The sequence below is a fragment of the Artemia sp. Qi Xiang Cuo genome, chromosome 9, assembly GCF_049724085.1.
Source record: "Artemia sp. Qi Xiang Cuo chromosome 9, ASM4972408v1, whole genome shotgun sequence".
Classification (NCBI taxonomy): domain Eukaryota; kingdom Metazoa; phylum Arthropoda; class Branchiopoda; order Anostraca; family Artemiidae; genus Artemia; species Artemia sp. Qi Xiang Cuo.
In genome coordinates this window covers 34,173,587-34,194,425 of record NC_142802.1, presented here as the reverse complement: position 1 = coordinate 34,194,425, position 20,839 = coordinate 34,173,587, and the positions used below count along the sequence as shown (strand labels likewise).

The 20,839-nt window shown below is 35.5% G+C and overlaps 1 protein-coding gene across 2 annotated transcripts in view; it reads left to right on the top strand.

The window, feature by feature from the left end:
• nAChRalpha2 (nicotinic acetylcholine receptor alpha2) overlaps positions 1 to 20,839 on the top strand; it is a 193,641-nt gene that overhangs the window by 52,974 nt on the left and 119,828 nt on the right. Inside the window, exons 2-3 of one of the 2 annotated variants that reach the window (XM_089094484.1) lie at positions 5,985 to 6,029; positions 18,616 to 18,725. In XM_089094484.1, the coding sequence (XP_088950610.1) occupies positions 5,985 to 6,029; positions 18,616 to 18,725 (155 nt within the window). The remainder of the gene's footprint in view (positions 1 to 5,984; positions 6,030 to 18,615; positions 18,726 to 20,839) is intronic. The other variant, XM_089094485.1, reaches the window with a different exon arrangement.

The window sequence follows — 20,839 nt, the reverse complement described above, 5'->3', positions numbered from 1 at the left end:
AACTTGAGAGTTTAAAATTTGATAATGTGGAAGATGGTTGGAATAATTTTGGAAAAATAATTTGTGAAGTTGCTGAAGGTGTATTAGGGAAGAAAGCTAGATCTGCAGCTAAGAATATTAGTGAAAAAGCTTTAAGTTTAATAGAAAGGAGAAAGGACTTGTACAAGAATTATCTGAGCGATAGATCACATGAAAACAAAAGAAATGTAAAGAAAGTGGAGAAAGCATTGAAATATGAACTAAGGAGGTGTGAAGTGGAGGCCATGGATAAAATTGCCGAGGATTTAGAAGATGCAGCTAGACGGCATAATAGTAAAATATTGTACTGGCACGTTAACAAATTTAGAGGTAGTAGTCAATCCGGACTTGTCCCATTTAAAGATAGGAATGGGGTGGCAATTAGCGATAAGACAAAAGCTAAAGCGAGATGGGCCGAGCATTTTGAGAATTTGCTTAACCGAGATAGAGTTGCAGGAAAAAATATAGAGGAAAATGAAAAAGTTTGTGATACCTTGGATGTGAAGGAAGGTTTGTTTTGTGAGGAGGAATTAGAAACAGTACTAAAAAGGATTAAAGAATAATAAGGCTCCAGGTGCTGATAGGGTAGTAAATGAGTTTCTTAAATATGGTGGCTCTGAGGTTAGAAATAAGTTATTGGAGACTATGAATATGATTTTTGAGAAAGGGGAAGTACCTAACGATTTTAGGAAAACCTTAATTAAGCCACTTTATAAGATAGGTGATAAAAGTGAGTGTGGTAATTATCGAGGCATTAGTCTGGTCTCTGTAAGTAGCAAATTGCTTAGTAATATGATACTTTTTAGACTGAGAGATGCCGTAGACAAAGTTTAAAGAGAAGAGCAGTGCGGTTTTAGAAAAGGTAGAGGATGTGTTGACCAAATTTTCACTCTTAGGTTAATAATTGAGAAGTGCCTAAGTTTTCAAACACCTTTGGTCCTCAGTTTTATAGATTATGAGCAAGCGTTCGATTCTGTTGATAGAGGAGCTTTAGTAAAGGTTTTATCCTTGTATGGTATACCAGACAAATACATTAAAGTGATTAGTGCTATGTACGAGAATAACACTGCTGCGGTTAAGGTAGGAAATGAGGTTAGCAGCTGGTTTTGTATTAAATCAGGAGTTAAGCAGGGTTGTGTTCTATCCCCCTTTATATGGATTATTTTGATGGACTTTGTTTTAAGGAGCACAGGAAAGGCAATGGGAGACCACGGAATCAAATGGGGAGGAAAAAATCTCCTGAACTTAGATTATGCTGACGATTTACGCATCCTAGATGAAAGTGTGAGCAAAATGAATGAAGTTTTAGAGGTATTGCGAGTTCAGGGTGCAAGTATTGGTTTGAAAATTAATGTTAGGAAGACCAAGTCACTAAGGCTAGGAATAAGTGAAGATGAAAAGGTGACGTTGGGTAATGAAAAGATTGATCAGGTGGGCAGCTTCACTTACCTTGGTAGTATTATTAGTAAAGATGGTGGGAGCAGTGAAGATGTTAAAAGTAGAATAGCCAAGGCTCAGGTTTTTTTTTTTCACAGATAAAAAAAGTCTGGAAGAACAAGATGATAAGTCTGCAAACCAGGATTATAATATTATAAGCTACAGTGATGACAGTGGCCAAATATGGCTCTGAAGCATGGACGCTCCGAAAAGCGGATGAAGATTTGCTAGATGTTTTCCAGAGAAATTGCTTAAGGATTGTTCTGGGTACCCGGCTGACTGACCGTATTTCAAACAATAGGCTATACGAAAAATGTGGTTCAATACCGCTTTCTAGGTCTATAATGAAAGAAAGGTTGAGGTGGTTAGGGCATGTTGTTCGGATGAAGGATGACAGATTGCCTAAGATTGTTCTTTTCGGCCAACCATCTAGGGCTAAACGGAAAGCAGGTCGTCCCCGTCTGGGTTGGGAGGACGTCATAAAGAAAGATTTAAAGGAAATGGGAACCTCGTGGGTGGGTGAAAAAGGGAGGCTTTGAATAGATTGGGGTGGAGGAGGAGCGTGCGTAGCTGTGTTGGCCTCAGGCGGCTTGGTGCTGCGATGAGTTGTTAGTAGTAGTAGTAGTAGTAGTAGTTATTAAGAAGTATTTTTTCTTTTGCAACAAGTCTTTTGTCTTTTGTAAGAACAATATCTGATTCTTTAGGGTGTGTTTTGTATTTTTAACAACCTTGTGTGATTGTTTAGGGTGTGTTTTTGTTTCGTAGGAAGCATTTATATTTTGTAAGAACAATTTGCGATGTCTTAGGTTGTATTTTTTTTGTAAGAATTATTTTTTGCTTCTTATGAAGTATTTTGTATTTTTTAAGAAGAATTTTGTATTTGTAAGAACATTTTCTGATTTTTTTAAATGCACATTTGTTTTATAGAAATTATTTAGGATGTATTTTTATTTTTTAAGAATTATTTTTTGCTTTGTAAGAAGTATTTTCTGTTTTGTAACAAGTATTTTGTGATTTCTTAGGATGTAATTTCTGTTTTGTAAGAATTTTGTTTTGTAAGATTATTTTGTATGACGTAAAAAGAATTATGTATTTTGTAAGAACAATCTCTGATTTTTTAAAATGTATTTGTTTTTGTAGGAATCATTTAAGATGTATTTTTGTTTTGTAAGAATTATTTTTGCTTTGTAAGACTTATTTTTTTTTGTTTTGTAACAAGTATTTTCTGATTTCTTAGGATGTTCGCTGGAGGGTGTCCTAGAGGTGGTACATTTTGTCCTGATGACTCGAATTGACATGAGTCATTAGAAGAAACATTATGAGGTTTTAATTAAGGTTAATCGATCGATTCTTGTCTAAACGGATGTTTTGTAGGGAATAGGTGATAACGCTTTAGATGTAATAATGCATGCCGGCGAATGTCACATGCTAGCTATTGATTGTCTTAGACTTTGAATTTGCACTAGAAAAAAAATCAAATAAAAAATCAGGGGTTATTTTAGTTTATAAGGGTATTTTTGTAGGGTAAAAGCTTGAAAAATCCTTAGGTGTGCTAATTTTAGACAGAGTACAGCCATTTGCTAGCCATTGAGTGTCATAGACTGGGAGTTCACAGAATTTGGAGCAAAAATGCCAGAATCGGAATACTGATGAAACAGGGAATGAATATGGAATTGGGGTTAGAGGGGCATAGATGAAGCTGAAGTCAGTTGAACCAGGGTGGAAGCCAGCAGATATTACCCTATTAAAAAAGAAATATCTTCAAATGTCTTAGTAATGATGACGGGTAGGCAAATAGTACCAGAGGGGAGTAATAATGTGGAACAGGTTGGTAATTGACATGGTGTATCGGGGGAGCGGTTGGGTCGTGAAAACGTAAAGTCAATAGATTTAATGCGTGATTTTAATGAGAAAAATCTGGAAAATGTCATAGGACTGATGATTCGGTGGTAAATGATGCTAGAGGGGCAACTTTGGTGTGAATTGACATGATGTGTCACGGAGGGTTGGTTTGTGAAAACATGAACCAAAGGATTTAATGCGTGATTTTTAACAAGAAAATAACTATAGAATGTCTTAGGAATGATGAGATGGTGTCTCGGACCAGTCGCAGTGTAGGCATAGGTTGGGCATTGACAGAAAATAATAGCAATAAAAAAAATATATCCATTGGGATATTCAAGTGTTATAAATCACTTAAAGGTTGATGACGAGTGTTGCACAAGGGCTGGCATCATGCAGCATATTGTCATAAAACCATTAGGAATTAGGAGAAGGATTATTCAAGCAAAGTTTTAAAATCTAAGTGGCATGAATTGCTTATCCATTGAATATCCATTGGGATATTCAAGTGTTATAAATCACTTAAAGGTTGATGACGAGTGTTGCACAAGGGGTGGCATCATGCAGCATATTGTCATAAAACCATTAGGAATTAGGAGAAGGATTATTCAAGCAAAGTTTTAAATTCTAAGTGCCATGAATTGCTTTGGACTATCACCTTCTAACAATGGAATGTCGAGCCCAGCTGTTCAAATAAAAAAATAATGTTTAGTCTCAGGTTTATAAGCTTATTTTTGTGGAAAAAAGGTTGAAAAATGTCGTAGGGGTGATGATAGATGCTACGTGGATGGCAGGAGGTAGCTTTTTAATTGCTTTTTCTGTGATTTCATGATTTTATAACGTTTTTCATCCTTTATAGGTCTTGTCATTGTTTCTTTTGTTTATGTTTGCGGTGTTTTTACTGCGTTTTCGTGATTTCTTGATTTTATAGTGTCTCTAGCAATGAATTGTGTATTTCTGGCAAACTGTGTCTTTTTAGATTCCAAGTTCCAGGGGAAATCTTCAATATGTAAAAATCTACACAAGGTAATCGTTTTGTAGTCCCTCTCGTCTTTATTACTAAAAATTCGCTAGCAGAAAGCCGTAATATAATCTGGTAATGCTCTTTAAATGTATTATTTAATGAGCAGGTGATAGCAAAATTCTGGTAATATATTTTGCCCCTCTGTGTGCCAATTATCACAGCCTTAGGAAGCACACAATCGTCATTCTAGCATGCGCAAAAAGGGGCTTTACTTGCTTACAAAGGTTATTTCCTAGAATGTATTAGCCTAACCATAATATTAGAAATACATTGTTGGTCCATTTGGTTAAGGCAAAGCTTCCTTGGATGGAAATGGCCCTTCCAGTTCTAATGGAGACAAAAACCCTTAGAATATAATGACCCCCTGTGGAAAATGCATTGACAGAAAAATTAAATTTCAAAAAAAAACTTTATCTAGCACCCCATGTCTGTGTTCTCCTCAGTTACAACCGGGGATCCCTACCAGCTCTGAAGAAACAGGTGGCGTTAGAATGCGTCATCTCTAAACATTCCCCATTACGCAAGAACTAAAGAAATGTTGAAAAACTTCTTGGAAAAAAAGCTCTTGAAACATCTTGAAGAGAAATGTCTTGGAAAACATCTTGGGATGTCTTGAAGCGTCTTGAAGAGAAATGTTTTGAAGTGTCTTGAAAAAACTCTTGTAAGAAATGTCTTAGTAAAATGCCCCTGCTTGGTCCTGTCATTACGAAACCCCCACGAGTGTGCCGTGTTCAGTTAGAAGCCGTGGTCGCACTCGAGCTCTGAAGAAACGTTAAATGTTAGAATGTGTCACCCGTAAACATTCCCCATTTCGTAAGAACTAAGGAAAAAAATGAATTGAAAGACGACGCATTGAACGTCTTGAAGAGAAAAACAACGCCTCGAAAAAATAAAATCACAAAAAGTATTATGTAACACCCCAAGTGTGTGCCACCATTACGTAACACCCACGTGTGCCCTGTCATTACGTAACACCCGCGTTTGTGCCGCCATTAAGTTATTTTCTGACTAATATACTTAGTCACTTAAGATTACGTTATCTTCAATAAATCTTTCAAGTCACGCATGAGCCTCAACCCAAATTACTAAACTTGCAACTGCTGACCCCTTAAAATTATGGCTCCCGTAGGAATTCATAACCTGCACCTGTTGCCCGTTTAAAACAGGGCACCGTTTGCATTGCAGGATAGGGATGGCTTTAAAAAGCAGGGATGACTGTAAACTGGGGATGACTTTAAAACTACGGATACGGATGACTTTAAAGTGTCTATGGGGATACTACTGTTATTGTAGTAGCAGTAGTAGTAATAGTATTATTATTAGTAGTAGTAGTAGTAGTGGTATTAGTAGTAGTAGCATTAGTAGATGGAGCGTATAACACCCTAGAGTTTTTTCCACACCCCCTTAACACATACTGAAAGTTTCATTATAATACCCAAAACCATTCCTAAAGCATTGCTAATACAACTTCTTGGTAGCCTTTATGGGCAGATTTAGGCCAGGTCTGTTTCAACATTCCCTAAAATTTTCTTGTTATTACCCTTAGCTTTAGTAGCAGTAGAAGTAGTACCAGTAGTATTAGTAGTATCAGTAGTTTTATTAGTAGTGCTATACTTCTATTTTTACATATTTTTGTTTTTAAATATGATTTTTTTTTTTTCAGAATCTCAGAGATCAGATTTTGTCAACTAATGTGTGGCTGGAGCATGTAAGTTTCTACATTATTACTAAAATAACGAAGCTGCTTAATTTCATTTGTAATAATTCAAAGACAGCCAGGGGCTTAATCCAACCAGCATGTTATTTTGCTTCAGCAATATTATTGACATCAAACTATTTGAAAAATTATTTAAATCAGACTTTAGTCAAACCAGAAAAGAGAATAAAAAAAATTTCTGTGGCTTTTACGGAAAGCTTGAACCTCAGGTTGGGCTGATTCTAATATGATGTTATATTTCGGAAAGCTACCAATAATTCTTGCTTGAGGCTCGATAGAATGTTTTTACTTGTCCATAGGGCAGAAGAGCCTACCGCTTTTGAATTGAAATGGAGTTTTATAGTCTATAGGGCCGTTTTTTCACTCATCAATGCGCTAAGATCTTGCATCTTTTGTCAGAAAACTATTAAAAGTGAAATCTTTGACTACGATCTTACATTTTTGCTCGCTTTTATGCAATCTTATAATTCTGTTCTAATCAGCGGTCTCACAACAACGATGAGCGTATCATCAAAGTTCTCTCATCATTGTTCTATATGGCAGAACAGTGGCGGTCTTCACACTTTTTGCTAACATCAGTGAGCTGTAAGATCTTAGAACAAAGATGAGTTGAAAAAAGATAATCTTTGCAGAAAGATTTAAGATCTTAGATTAAGATCTTAGTGCTAAAAAACGGGCCTTATGTCAAAGAAGATTACCTGAAGCTATTCCGCTAACACTTTCTTGTTTCAACCCCGCACTTGTTTCAAATTAAAAGGTCAGTTCAAGGTGAAAAGCAGGATGCATCATTTACAAACCAAAGCCAGTCTATAATCTAAAAATCGAACAGTCCGTGGTAAATAACTGTCAGTAAGGATTGACCCGGCTCAATAGTAACCAAAACGGAATTTTGATACCAGTAGATTTCAAATATGTAAGTTTCATCAAATTTAGTCTAACCCATCAAAAGTTACGAGCCTGAAATATTTGCCTTATTTTCGAAAAAGGAGGAAACACCCCCTAAAAGTGATCTTAATAAAAATCAAACCATCAGATTCAGCGTAATAGAAAATGTTTCAAGCTCCTATCTGCAAAAAGGTGGAATTTTGTGTTCTTTACCAGAAGAAATATTACAGACGCGTCTTTATTTGTTTGTTGTTATTCTTCCAGGGGTGATTGTATTGATCCAGTATTCCTAGAATATCGTAAGAGGGCTTATTCGAATGTGTATTAAAAGTTCTAATTGCCCTTTTTAAGTGACCAAAAAATTTAAGGGCAACTTGGCCCCCTCACACGCTCATTTTTTTCCCAAAGTAGTCCAATCAAAATTTTGAGATAGGCTTTTGTTTAGGATAGTCGAAAATCTAATAAATATGTCTTTAAGGATGACTTAGTCCCCCACATTTCCGGGGGGAAGGGCTGCAAGTTATGAACTCTGCCCATTGTTTACATATCGTATTGGTTATTGGGAGGTATACAGAGGTTTTTAGGAGGGATTTTTTCTGGTGGGAGGGGGGATCGGAGGAGGGAGTTGCGTGGGAGGATCTTTCCATTGAGGATGTTTCCTAGGGGGAAGGGACATTTCTATGAAAGGGGCGCCGGATTTCCCAGAACCATTTAAAAACGATCAGAAATTAAATATAAAAAAACAAGTTTTTTCAATTGAAAATAAGGAGCAATATTAAAATTTAAAACGAACAGAAATTATGACGTATATATGGGGGTTCTTCCCCTAGTCAATATCTCAATCTTTACGCTAAAGTTTCTTTTAGTACTTTCAAAAGAGCTGTCTATTCTAATTAAAAGGCCTTTGTGATTCAGAGATTTGTGATTCGAACAAAATTCGAACTTTAGCATAAAGAGCGAGGTATTGACTAACGGGTGAACCTCCTCATATACCTAATAATTTCTGTTCGTTTTAAGTTTTAATGTTGCTCCTTACTTTCAGTTGAAAGAACTTGTTTTTTCTATTTAATTCTTAATATATGGGACAATTCTATGGCCCATTTAAATAATGTTTTCCTTGTATACTAAATAGAAAAATTTAAAGATAAAAAAAAACTATGTATAACAGGTTTCCAAAATTTATGGGTAGACTAGGTACCACGTGGAAAGCGAATTCCAATTTTGCATAAAAATAGAAAAAGAGGACACCAAAGGAACGGTACTTCGAAGAGAAGTATTTCCTGGAGCGATTAGGTTGCTTCCAAAGAAACTGAAATCCTCATGCAAGAAATAAAAAAATAACGCATCAAATGGTTTAAAAAAGAATATTTGTCAGAGCTCTATTAGAAGATGTTGGCCAAAAGTAAAAGAGTTCTGTGTTTCTAGTACTGCAAATTGGAGCATAAACTTAGAGGAAATGGCCCCTTTTGAAACTTAATGAGATCAAAGAGTGAGACATGAACATTATCCGACACTGACAGGGCTATTTGCTGAGGCACTGTGTATACATCAAAAAGAAACATTTATAGAAATGAGATTGAAGTGGGCTCTGTAAGTACGAAAGAAGCAAAGTTGTCCCAAGCTTTGAAAAACAGTGCTCATATAGTTCCTATATCTGTAAATGTGAACTATGGATAGAACAGTATTTAACCCATTAGGGCTAAGAAATAAGAAATCAAGGTAGAATCATAGGGGACTCCCCTCCTGAATAATGGCGTATGAAATACTGGCTACTATTAGCTAAAGCTCAAACAAAGTGATGATTTCATCTGACGACGACATTAATGTGCTGACGCTAATGAGTAAAAAATGGGTTAATGTTATAAATGCATGTCCCCAGGAAATGCGAGTATAGCCTTTTCGGAAAGGCTGTGAGCAATTTTAGCTTAAAGTCACTGGTCTGTTTTTATCCTACCTCATTGACTTACTAATAGGCTTAAAGAAAAATTTTGGTAATTAGCCAATGTAGCTTAATATTTCGTTTTCTTTTTAGTTGTTGAAATAAACCTAAATTATCTGAAAATCCCTTTCAGACTCTAAAGATAATGCTTTTTATGATCGTCAATCAATTTCATAATTTTGCATTTATTAGTGAAAAATATTGCTACATGATAGTTTACCTGCTATTGTGTTTGGAAGTGGAGAAAAGGCGTAGTTTTTGATTACATAGGTCTTTAGAGAATCCATAAGGAGGGGGAGTTATTCTAAATAGAAACCCCATAAACACGTACTTGTTGATGACAATGACTTCATCATAGGCAAAAAGTATTGTCAGTAGCAATTGGATTTCAGTTCCTACGACGCCCATTGGTACTTCTCTTTTTTCTATACTAATTTAAAATCACGACGAAGGTTTAACGGCGGTTCCCTTAGGGTTTTCTCCAAGACGTTGGTCTATTATTTATTTAGTCTATTGTACACAGGTGGCTATTACGTTTCACTACACGCAGTCTAGCAGTTGTTACGTATTAAAGTCAATGAGTTGTTAAGTAAGCATCATTGCGCCAGGAAGTTCAAACGACCTTAACAACGACGTAGGTTTTGCAAATTTAAATGCAGATGGCGTAGGTTTTTTTGCAAGTTTAAATGTCTAATGTCCCAAGGATTTTGAGGGTGAACGACATGTGTTTTCGTTCCAAAAAACCTTGTAATACTGCAACAGCACTATCCTTTTTTCACTAGAAGCTAAATATTTTTTTTCGAGACATTTTCCTTCAAGACATTTTTCAAGACATTTTTAAAGATGTTTTCCAAGATACTTTTCTTCGAGACGTTTTTCTTCAAGACATTCTTCTCCAAGACGTTTTTCAAGACTTTTCAAGACATTTTTCCAGACACTGGCCCATAGTGGGGAACCTCCTCATGTAAAAAATGGTATTGGACCCTTGAAAATTCATAAGGCTTCTGAGGACACGTGTTTATCCAACGCCATTATAATCCCGGTTTGGGCAAGAGGAAAGGGGATGTCCCCTCCTCATCGCCTCGCTCTTTACGTTAAAGCTTGACTCTGGGTCACAACTTCATTTTCTAAACAATAAAAATTTAAGCGTAAAGAAAGAGGCGTTGAGGAGGGTACAGCCCCTTTCATATGCAGAATAATTTCTGTTCGTTTTAGATTTTAATGTCACTCCTTAATTAAAGTTAAAATAATTTATTTTTTTATTTAATTAGTACGCAAAGAAAATCAAAGTCTAGAACTAATAGTTGACGAAGAGGACAAACTTCTTGCTAGTGCTTGTTGCAACACGCTAACCCTTAATAAATTTTGTCAACAGCATCTGGGTATTAGCATTCAACGGACGGTGAAAAAGAAAACAGGTGTACTGCTGCTCCATTGTCATAAACAATATCTTGTCTATGTGCCGTAACTGCATCTATGTAAAAACAATGTGGTAACAGACAGTGAAATAACAGGCAAAATAAAAAGGGCATTGACAGATAATGTAATAATAGAAAATAAAGATGATTCAATGAATATGAATAATAGCGATAATAAAATGTGAGATGAACTTGTAAGTGAAAGTATGTTAAAAGACGTGTATATGGAATAAGTGCCATTTCAAGAGAAAACATTATGATTCATTTTAAAAACATTCATATTTTCTTGAAAACACACACACACACGCAGACACAGACACACATAGACACAAAAAAAGACACACACACACACACATACGTAAGTAGTATTGTATTAATGCTTCCGAAAGGGCAATCCTCCCTGCATTCTGACTGGGCAGTCCCCCCACTATACAAAGGGGCAGTAATTCCAACGGGGCAGTACCCCAACCATAGAACAACTGACATAACCAACCATATATCAATACACAGCACCAATCATACAATAACATCCATACAACAGACATAACCACCCGTATAACAACTGACCACACCATCCATCTATTAACATATAACGCCATACCATAATATTACCCTCACCATAATTTTCTCATCAAAAGGAATGGTTGTTAACAAAACACAACGTTTATGTATACATCCATAACTCAATGTATCAGATAACAAAGTTTCTGTCGCAATGCCAAAGGTTTCCGAGAACAGGCATTGTTTTATCTTAAGCCTTATGTTTCCTTATAAAAGAAGAGAAGACACTGCTTTTGGTCTGTAGACATCCATACACATGAACATTCGAATAAACACCATACAATACACATAAACATCCATCCATCATTTGCACACGGCTCTATTGTACAAGTGATCATTGATAGAAAAGTTTGACGGGGCGTTAATATCGCAGTTCCACATTGACATTTGAATAGTTTATATTGTTTCAAGTTGAAAAAACCCTCAAATGTTTTGAAAATGAGTGATTTTACACTATTGCACCTTGAATGAGTTGACAATGATCTTATGAAGACAAGAGCTCCCAATGTAGCAGTTGAAATTTGAAAGGATTGCCGACTAGCATCTGAGTGGGATGAGATGTTTGGTAGATATGTTATATCTTTGAGTAAATTTAAGTCGGGTGAACAATTATGCTTTGCCGCAAAAATGAATATAATACATTTATCGAGAATACAACATGGATTATTTGCTATCATGATGCACACTGAGGAAAATGGGTTGACTCACCTAGCGCGAAGAGAGTGAAAATATATCCTTTTATTACATTTCTTTCAATAAAAATATTTTTATAATGATTTGTTTGATTTGATACTCTAGTTTTCGTTTACTCTACTCTCTCTAGTGGGGGGGACAAATAGGCGTTGAGAGTGTGCACAAAGTAGAATCTATCAATTGTTCGTTTGGCTTTAGTTGGTAGTGGGAATTGTCAAGAACGAGTATGACTGGATTTGAGAAACGGAAAATCTTACGAAATCTTGTAACATTGGAAAAATGTTAGAATCTAAATGTTGAATTTCAGATGTTAGCTCTACAAAAGAAAATATTCTCTGAAAAAATGCTTCAAAATATCATGGAAAACGATTCTCCGTCTTTGGACCACTGTATGAAGCTTATAAGTTGTGGATCAAATGCGTTTACTCAATTTATTGATGCAAATTGAAACAAAGCAAAATGACATCGTGATTCTGCTTTTAACCACTACCTAGAAATTCATTTAAGACGGTCATTTTGTGAGACAACAAGAAATAAGTTTTATGGTACGTCAATTGATTTATCCTCCTACTAGAAGACATTCTTTTTATTGATCGTGGGTCAGTTACTTTTTAGCAGTGAGACGGACAACTTCGAAAAATTTTCTACAGATGTTCACTATGTTTATATATATATATATATTGGGCAGCTGGTCCTCATTTGAGAACTGTACTACAGTTGATGACTATAATGAAAAGTTTAGATTATGCAGTCAATGTGAATTGCATAGAGGATGTGCTGTACAAATCTAGGATTTTAATTCGTGTTTTGAAGAGACTTGTGACTCTCATCCTAAAGGATATATATGCTTTAATTGTCATTTTGATAAGAGCAATCAATGGGAAAATACTTACCTTGGCATGACTGGAAAAATCCTAAATGTGGTTTCAGTTTATTTCTAAAGGATTGGTATCGTCGTAGATTTAAATATTTTTGGGAAGAAGAATCTGGTCTACGCTTCAATTACAGCAATAATAAAAGAGCCTGGTTCTTGCGTCATCGCTGTTAAGATACTGGCTACTTTGATTATAAACCTACCGATTTTTATTTGGCTGTTACAGAAAGTGATTCTTCATACAAGAATATTGTGTGTGATATTACTTCAATTAGTCAGAGAGAGACACATGAGCTCTACAATAAGAATCGTAATAGTATCACTGACTTCACGAAGAGATTTAATAAAAATTAAGTTACTTAATATTATGGAAAATGTGACCCTGACATTGCTCAACAGGATCAATACAGGTTGAATCCCAATGATATATCATCACTATTCGTTGTCGACGATGACGACCTAAATGACTATGAAGAAAAAGAAGAAATCTAAACAATGAAGACAAAAGACTTTTTTATTGTACATGTATATTTTATTAAAAAAAACAAATTTATATACATTGTTAAAACACTTTATTGATCGCGAGTCAGTTTCTTTTTAGCAGTGAAACGGACACCTTCGAAAAATGTTCTACAGATGTTCACTATGTTTATATATATATTGGGCAGCTGGTCCTCATGTGAGAACTGTACTACAGTTGATGACAATAATGAAAAGTGTAGATTATGCAGTCCATGTAAATTGCATAGAGGATGTGCTTTACAAATCTGGGATTTTAATTCGTGTTTTGAAGAGACTTGTGACTCTTATCCTAAAGGATATATATGCTCTAATTGTCATTTTGATAAGTGCAATCAATGGGAAAATACTTACCTTGGCAGGATTGGAAAAAATCCTAAATGTGATTTCAGTTTATTTCTAAGGGATTGGTATCGTCGTGGATTTAAATAGATTTGGGAAGAAGAATCTGCTCTACGCTTCAATTACAGCAATAATAAAAGATCAATTAAACAATGAAGACAAAAGACTTTTTTATAGTACATGTATACTTTATTAAAAAAAGAATTATATACATTGTTAAAATACTTTATTGATCGCGAGTCAGTTTCTTTTTAGCAGTGAGACGGACAACTTCGAAAAAATGTTCTACACATGTTCACTATGTTTAAATATATTGGGTAGCTGGTCCTCATGTGGAAACTGTATTACAGTTGATGACTATAATCAAAAGTGTAGATTATGCAATCCATGTAAATTGCATAGAGGATTTGCTGTACAAATCTAGGATTTTGATTCGTGTTTTGAAGAGACTTGTGACTTTCATCCTAAAGGATATATATGCTCTAATTGCTACTTTGATAAGTGCCATCAATGGGAAAATACTTACCCTGGCATGATTGGAAAAAATTCTAAATGTGATTTCAGTTTATTTCTAAGGGATTGGTATCGTCGTGGATTTAAATAGTTTTGGGAAGAAGATTCTGGTCTATGCTTAAATTGCAGCAATAAGAAAAGAGCCTGGTTCTTGCGTCATCACTGTTAAGATACCAGCTACTTTGATTATAAACCTACTGATTTTTATTTGGCTGTTACAGAAAGTGATTCTTCATACAAGAATATTGTGTGCGATATTACTTCAATTAGTCAGAAAGAGACATATGAATTCTACAATAAGAATCGTAGTAGTATCATCGACTTCACGAAGAGATTAAAAAAAATTAAGTTACTGTATATTATGAAGAATGTGACCCTGACATTGCACACCAGGATCAATACAGGTTGAATCCCAGTGATCTGTCACCACTATTTGTTGTCGACGATGACGACCTAAATGACCATGAAGAAGAAGAAGAAATCTAAACAATGAAGACAAAAGACTTTTTTATAGTACATGTATATTTATTAATAAACAAATTTATATACATTGTTAAAACACTTTATTTCTAGGGCACTGACATCAATATTATACAGGTCTGAGAAAATTTTTTCTTCTAGAAAGTCATTAAAACGCGGATTGTCTACATAAATGTTGAAAAATTCACTTTAAGTAGAGTCACGACATCGAAAAATAAAATATAGTAATGCATGAATACCACAGCTTTTGGTTGATAAATCTTGTACTCGCATCCGAATTTGAATAATTGTTTTCCGACATCTTTCAAGATAGTTTTTGATGTGAGGTGTGTAGAATGCATGTGGTAGATTAAGAGGATCAAAAACTTCTATATTCTTCGGTGTTTGTAAGATGCATAGTGAATGACCGGTCTCCACAGTCGATGGACTACTATTAACAATGATAATGGTATTGTTAGCAACATGTTTATATTTAAGGAAATCTAAGGGTGTGCAATAGGATTTATATTTGAACATACATTGATCCATGTTAAATACATCGATTATTTGATTGGTGTTCATGATGCCAAGTCTAATAGAACAATGCCGTCGGGAGTAAGCTCCCAATAAGTTTCAAATTGATTGAGTGAGATTAATGTTACACTGTCCGTGAAAACATTTGTCAGAGCTCTATTACAAGATGTTGGCCAAAAGTCAAAGAGTTCTGTGTTTCTAGTACTGCAAATTGGAGCATAAACATAGAGGAAATGGCCCCTTTTGAAACTTAATGAGATCAAAGAGTGAGACATGAACATTATCCGACACTGACAGGGCTATTTGCTGAGGCGCTGTGTACACATCAAAAAGAAACATTTATAGAAATGAGATTGAAGTGGGCTCCGTAAGTAAGAAAGAAGCATAGTTGTCCATAGCTTTGAAAAACAGTGCTCATATAGTTCCTGTATCTGTATATGTGAACAATGAACTGAACAGTATTTAACCCATTAAGGTTAAGAAGAAGGAAATCAAGGTAGAACCATAGGCGACTCCCCTCATGAATAAAGGCGTATGAAATACTTGTTTTTATTAGCTAATGCTCAAACAAAGTGATGATTTCATCTGACGACGAAATTAATGTGTTGACGTTAATGAGTAAAAAATGGGTTAAAGTTATAAATGTATGTCCCCAGGAAATGCGAGTATAGCCTTTTCGGAAAGGCTGTGAGCAATTTTAGCTTAAAGTCCCTGGTGGGTTTTTATCCTACCTCATTGACTTACTAATAGTCTTAGAGAAAATTTTCGGTAATTAGCCAATGTAGCTTAATATTTCGTTTTCATTTTAATTGTTGAAATTAACCTAAATTATCTGAAAATCCTTTTCAGACTCTAAAGATAATGCTTTTTATGATCGTCAATCAATTTTGTAATTTTGCATTTATTCATTACTCCTGCTATAGTCTTCTAGTTAAATGATTGAATAATATCCCATACAAATTTAATCTCTGTCGGCTCAGAAAACCTGAATTTAACAATGCTATTTGAAGTTTAAACTTGCAAGAAAGATTATCCAAAGTAAATGACTGATATTAGACACAAACAGAATGCTCCTCTTATTTGTATTTAAGAACTACTAGAATTGCTACAGTTTAAAAATAAAATCACTAACATATGGAGAAAAAAATCCATCAGTGAGTGAAAAATAATGCTACATAATAGTTTACCTGCTGTTGTGTTTGGAAGTGGAAAAAAGGCGTAGTTTTTGATTACATAGGTCTTTAGAGAAACCATAAGGAGGGTGAATTATTCTATATAGAAACCCTATAAACACGTACTTGTTGATGACGATGATTTCATCATAGGCAAAAAGTATTGTCAGTAGCAATTGGATTTCAGATCCTATGACAACCATTGGCTCTTCTCTTTTTTCTATACGTCAAGAGCCATTTACACTGTTCACAATAGGAATATGGCATTAAATCTACAACACTTGTCATAACTTCAGACAAATCTTCTTCCGCTTTTAGTGCTGTTGTTGTTGTTGATGTTGATGGTGGTGTAGTCATTTCCTTTTCTTGATCAATGATATTTACATAGAGTGGTCACGATAGGGTTTACGTTTGTAAACTCGGCAAAGTGCATTTTGAAGCAGAATTAATTTTTCATCGTTGGTAATTGTCTCATTGTTAATGAATTTATTGAGATTGTCCTCGAACTGTTCCTTTGGCGAAAGAGCGAGTTCAATTGGAGTCAATTTATAGGGTTTGGCCATCTAGAGAAAATTGTTTACAAGCCCTGCAATGATTGGCTGTAGAAGTGTAAAGAAGCTACCACCCGCTTGAAGAAGTCGTTTTCTTTTAAAATCGTTTCCTTTATTGTTGCTTGCTGCTAGGGCATGTACAAGGGAACGATGATGCTTTGTCTGTTGCTTAACACCTTCTGGGAGTTGAAAATTACCTTCATTAAATTTAAATGAAGTTCTGACATGAGATTAATGAGTTCTCTGTTGACACCGTGCTTGAGTATGGCCTTCCTAAGTCATGGTTTTGAATTACCTAGGACGGTGAATAAATAATTTCTTTAGCGTCATGATTGCAACTAGCGACCTTTTTACTGTTCACCGGCAGATATACAGTAATTTCATTGTCAAAAATATTGGTGACTACACGTAAATCCTCGGGTGTGTTCTGATTCAGTTCCGATAGAATATAGCCATAGGGTTTATTGGTAGCCTGATTGTAGGCCGAGAGTAGAAATTTCGGTTCATCCGGATACACATGTCTGTTTAACGTTATGAGTTTAATGTTACTCATCTAAAGTTATGAACCTGAGAAAATTTACCGGATGTTCCAAAAAGGGAGGAAACACTCCCTAAAAGTCAAGAAATCTTAATGAAAATTACACCACCAAATTCAGCGTATCAGGAAATCCTACTTAAAAAATTTCAAGCTCCTATATATAAATGGTGGAATTTTGTATCTTTTGCCAGAAGAAAGATCACGGTTGCGTGTTTATTTATTTTTCTGTTGTTTTTTTTTCTATTTTTTTCCCAGGGGTGACCGTATCAAAATAATAGTCCTAGAATATTAGGAGAGGGTGCATTTGAACCTAAAAGTTATAGCGCCCTTTTAAAGTGACCAAAATGATTGGAGGACAACAAGCACCCTTCCATCCCCCTTTTCCTTCAGAGTCGTCCGATAAAAATTTTTAGATAGTAATTTTGTTCAGCATAGTTGAAAGATCGAATAACCATGCCTTTAAAGGCCAAATCACCATTGGGGGGGGGGTGGATTTTCATTTTCAATACATTTTTTTTTGGGGGGGGGGTGGATTTTCGCTTGGGGTGAGTTTCAGTTGCAGAATTTTCCGTGGAGAGGATAATTTCTGGGGGCGAGCTTCCCAAGGGAAATTTTATACTGCGGGGATTTGGCAGAATTTCCTATACGAAATTATTTTTATTTGTCTTACTTTCTCTTTGCCAACTCAATTTTGTGCTTGGAGATGTTCTGAGGGAATTGTCTGGGGTATATTTTCAACGGGTTTGGATCTCCGATAAAAACTTTCGACGGAAGGAGTATTTCCAGAGAAGTCGGAAAACGATTAGAAATTAGTCTTTTTCAAATGAAAGTATGCTAAGAAGAATTTTTCAGGCTGAACTGTACGCAAGAAATTTTTATAGAGGGGACGGGGCGAATCTTCAGCGAGAATAGAATTGTCCGGAGGGAATATTACGGAAGGGGATATTTTACGTGGGAGGAACGTTCCATATAGGAATTACCGTGAATGGAGGGAATTTTTCATGGAGGGTGAGCAAGATATACCGGTATTATTTAAAAAACTATCAGAAATTGAATTAATTTTTTTTTTCAACTGAAAGTAGGAGCAACATTAAAACGCAAAACAAACATAAATTATCCCGCATATCAAGTGGTTTACCCCCAACTCAATACGTTGCTCTTCACGGTAAAGTCTGACTGTTTCTCACATGTTTTTTAGAACGACCTGAAACACAATTGCTGTTTAATTAGAATAAGAAGCTTTTTTAAGTTAAAAACTCTTTACCACAAAGTGGAGTAGGGATACTGCCCTCTAAACCCTCTGCAGGTCATAGCATTATTTGCGATTTTCTGAAAACAAAATGCATTTTAAGAATTTTCTCTTAATAATTATCAGTTTAAGTTTTTTTTTGTAATTACTTCCAAATGATAATTCCTTTACAAGTATGTATAGCTAATAGTTAATCAAAAGCTTAAACTCTGAAAAAAAACGATGTGAAGCTGATTTATTTTTTCATTCAATGAATTATATGATTGCCTCATCCTCGATGTTGAAAATAGAAATAGATAAGTTAAGTGGTTCAAGCATTTTCTTTTTCAGCTTTGGTATGATAAAAAACTAACATGGGATCCGGAAGAATACGGAGGAGTGACACAGTTATACGTACCTTCTGAACATATTTGGTTACCTGATATTGTTCTGTATAACAAGTAAGTTTATATATATATATATATATATATATATATATATATATATATATATATATATATATATATATATATATATATATATATATATATATATATATATATATATATATATATATATATATATATATATATATATATATATATATATATATATATATATATATATATATATATAATATATATATATATATATAATCTTTGCTTAACAAAATAATTTTAAAATTAATTTCACATTTCTGTCTTGATTAGTTTATCTGATAATAAGTGTATCATTGTCAGTGCAATAGCGTTGACTTAATAACAAGCTGTGTTTATCCTATTTATTATTGTCGTCCCCCTAGCATCATTATATAGGAAGGAAGATTCTAGTAAGTCGTGGGCTCATTTGGTCGTACATTTTGATATATGGTGCCCTTTTAGGTGCATCGAGTTTGAAAGAACGTAACCACCCTTTATGTCGGGCTCCGTCCTGCTCAATTTGGAACAGGCTAAAACTTTCGAGACTTTTATCAGAAAGTAAAAAAAAATAACACCTATGAAAGCAGTTCTAGGCGTTTACTCCCCCCCCCCCCCGACGAATACTCCCTGCAAATACCCCCCCCCCCACAAACGGAAAATACCCCCTTCCTCCTAGAAAATACTCCCCAGAAAATACTCCCCCCCACGGAATATACCCCCCCCGCGAAAATTACCTTCCAGAAAATACCCTACCCTCTGGAATATACCCACCGCAGAAAATACCCTCCGGAAAATACACCCCGGAGAAAACCCCCGGAAAATACCCCTCATGGCAAATATCCCTACTCCACGAAAAAGACCCCCCCCCCCTATGGTAAATACCAAACCCCCTCCCCCTCCTCCTGGAAAATACTCCCTAGAAAATACTCCCCCCTCTGGTAAATACCCCCCCCCCCCCGTGGAAAATAAGACTTTCCGAACTTGAGAATTGTATTTGAGTTTTGTTTTTTCTATTTCCGTAGGGGGGAGGAATTTTGGTACTTGCATATTATGCGCCACTTACTCAACTTTACTACTACTACTACTAACAACCCACCGCCGTACCAAGCTGGCTGAGGCCAACACAGCCATGTATGCTCCTTTTCCATCCCAATCTACTCAAAGCCTCCCTTTTTACACCCTCCCACGAAGTTCCCATTTCCTTTAAATCTTTCTTTATGACGTCCTCCCAACCCAGACAAGGACGACCTGATTTCTCTTTAGCCCTAGACGGTTGGCCAAAAAGGACACTCTTCGGCAATCTATCATCTTTCATCCACGCAACGTGCCATAGCCATCTCAACCTTTTTTTCATTACAGCCCTAGAAATCGGGATTGAACTACATTTTTCGTACAGCCAACTGTTTGAAATACGGTCAGTCAGCCGGGTACCCGGAACAATCCGTAGACAATTTCTCTGGAAAACATCTAGCAAATCTTCATCCGCTTTTCGGAGCGCCGATGCTTCAGAGCCATATCTGACCACTGTCATCGCTGTAGCTTCTAATATTCTAATCTTGGTTTGCAGACTTATCTTCCTGTTCTTCCAAATGTTTTTTAACTGTGAAAAAAAAAAAACACCCTGAGTCTTGGCTATTCTACTTTTAACATCTTCACTGCTCCCACCGTCTTTACTAATAATACTACCAAGGTAATTAAAACTGCCCACCTGTTCAATCTTTTCGTTACCCTACGTCACCCTTTCATCTTCACTTATTCCTAGCCTTAGTGACTTTGTCTTCTTAATGTTAATTTTCAAACCTATTCGAGCACCCTGAACTCCCAAAACTTCTAAAAGTTCATTCATTTTGCTCAAACTTTCATCTAGGATGCTTAAATCATCGGCATAATCTAAGTCCAGGAGCCTCCCCATTTGATACCGTTGTCTCCCATTGCCTCTCATGTTGTCCTGACAAAGTCCACCAAAATAATCTATATCAAAGGGGATAGAACACAACCTTGCTTAACTCCAGATTTAATACAAAACCAGCTGCTAACCTCATTTCCTTCCTTAGCCGTAGCAGTGTTATTCTCATACATAGCACAAATCACTTTAATACATTTGTCTGGTATACCATAGAAGGATAAGACCTTTGCTAAAGCTCTTCTATCAACAG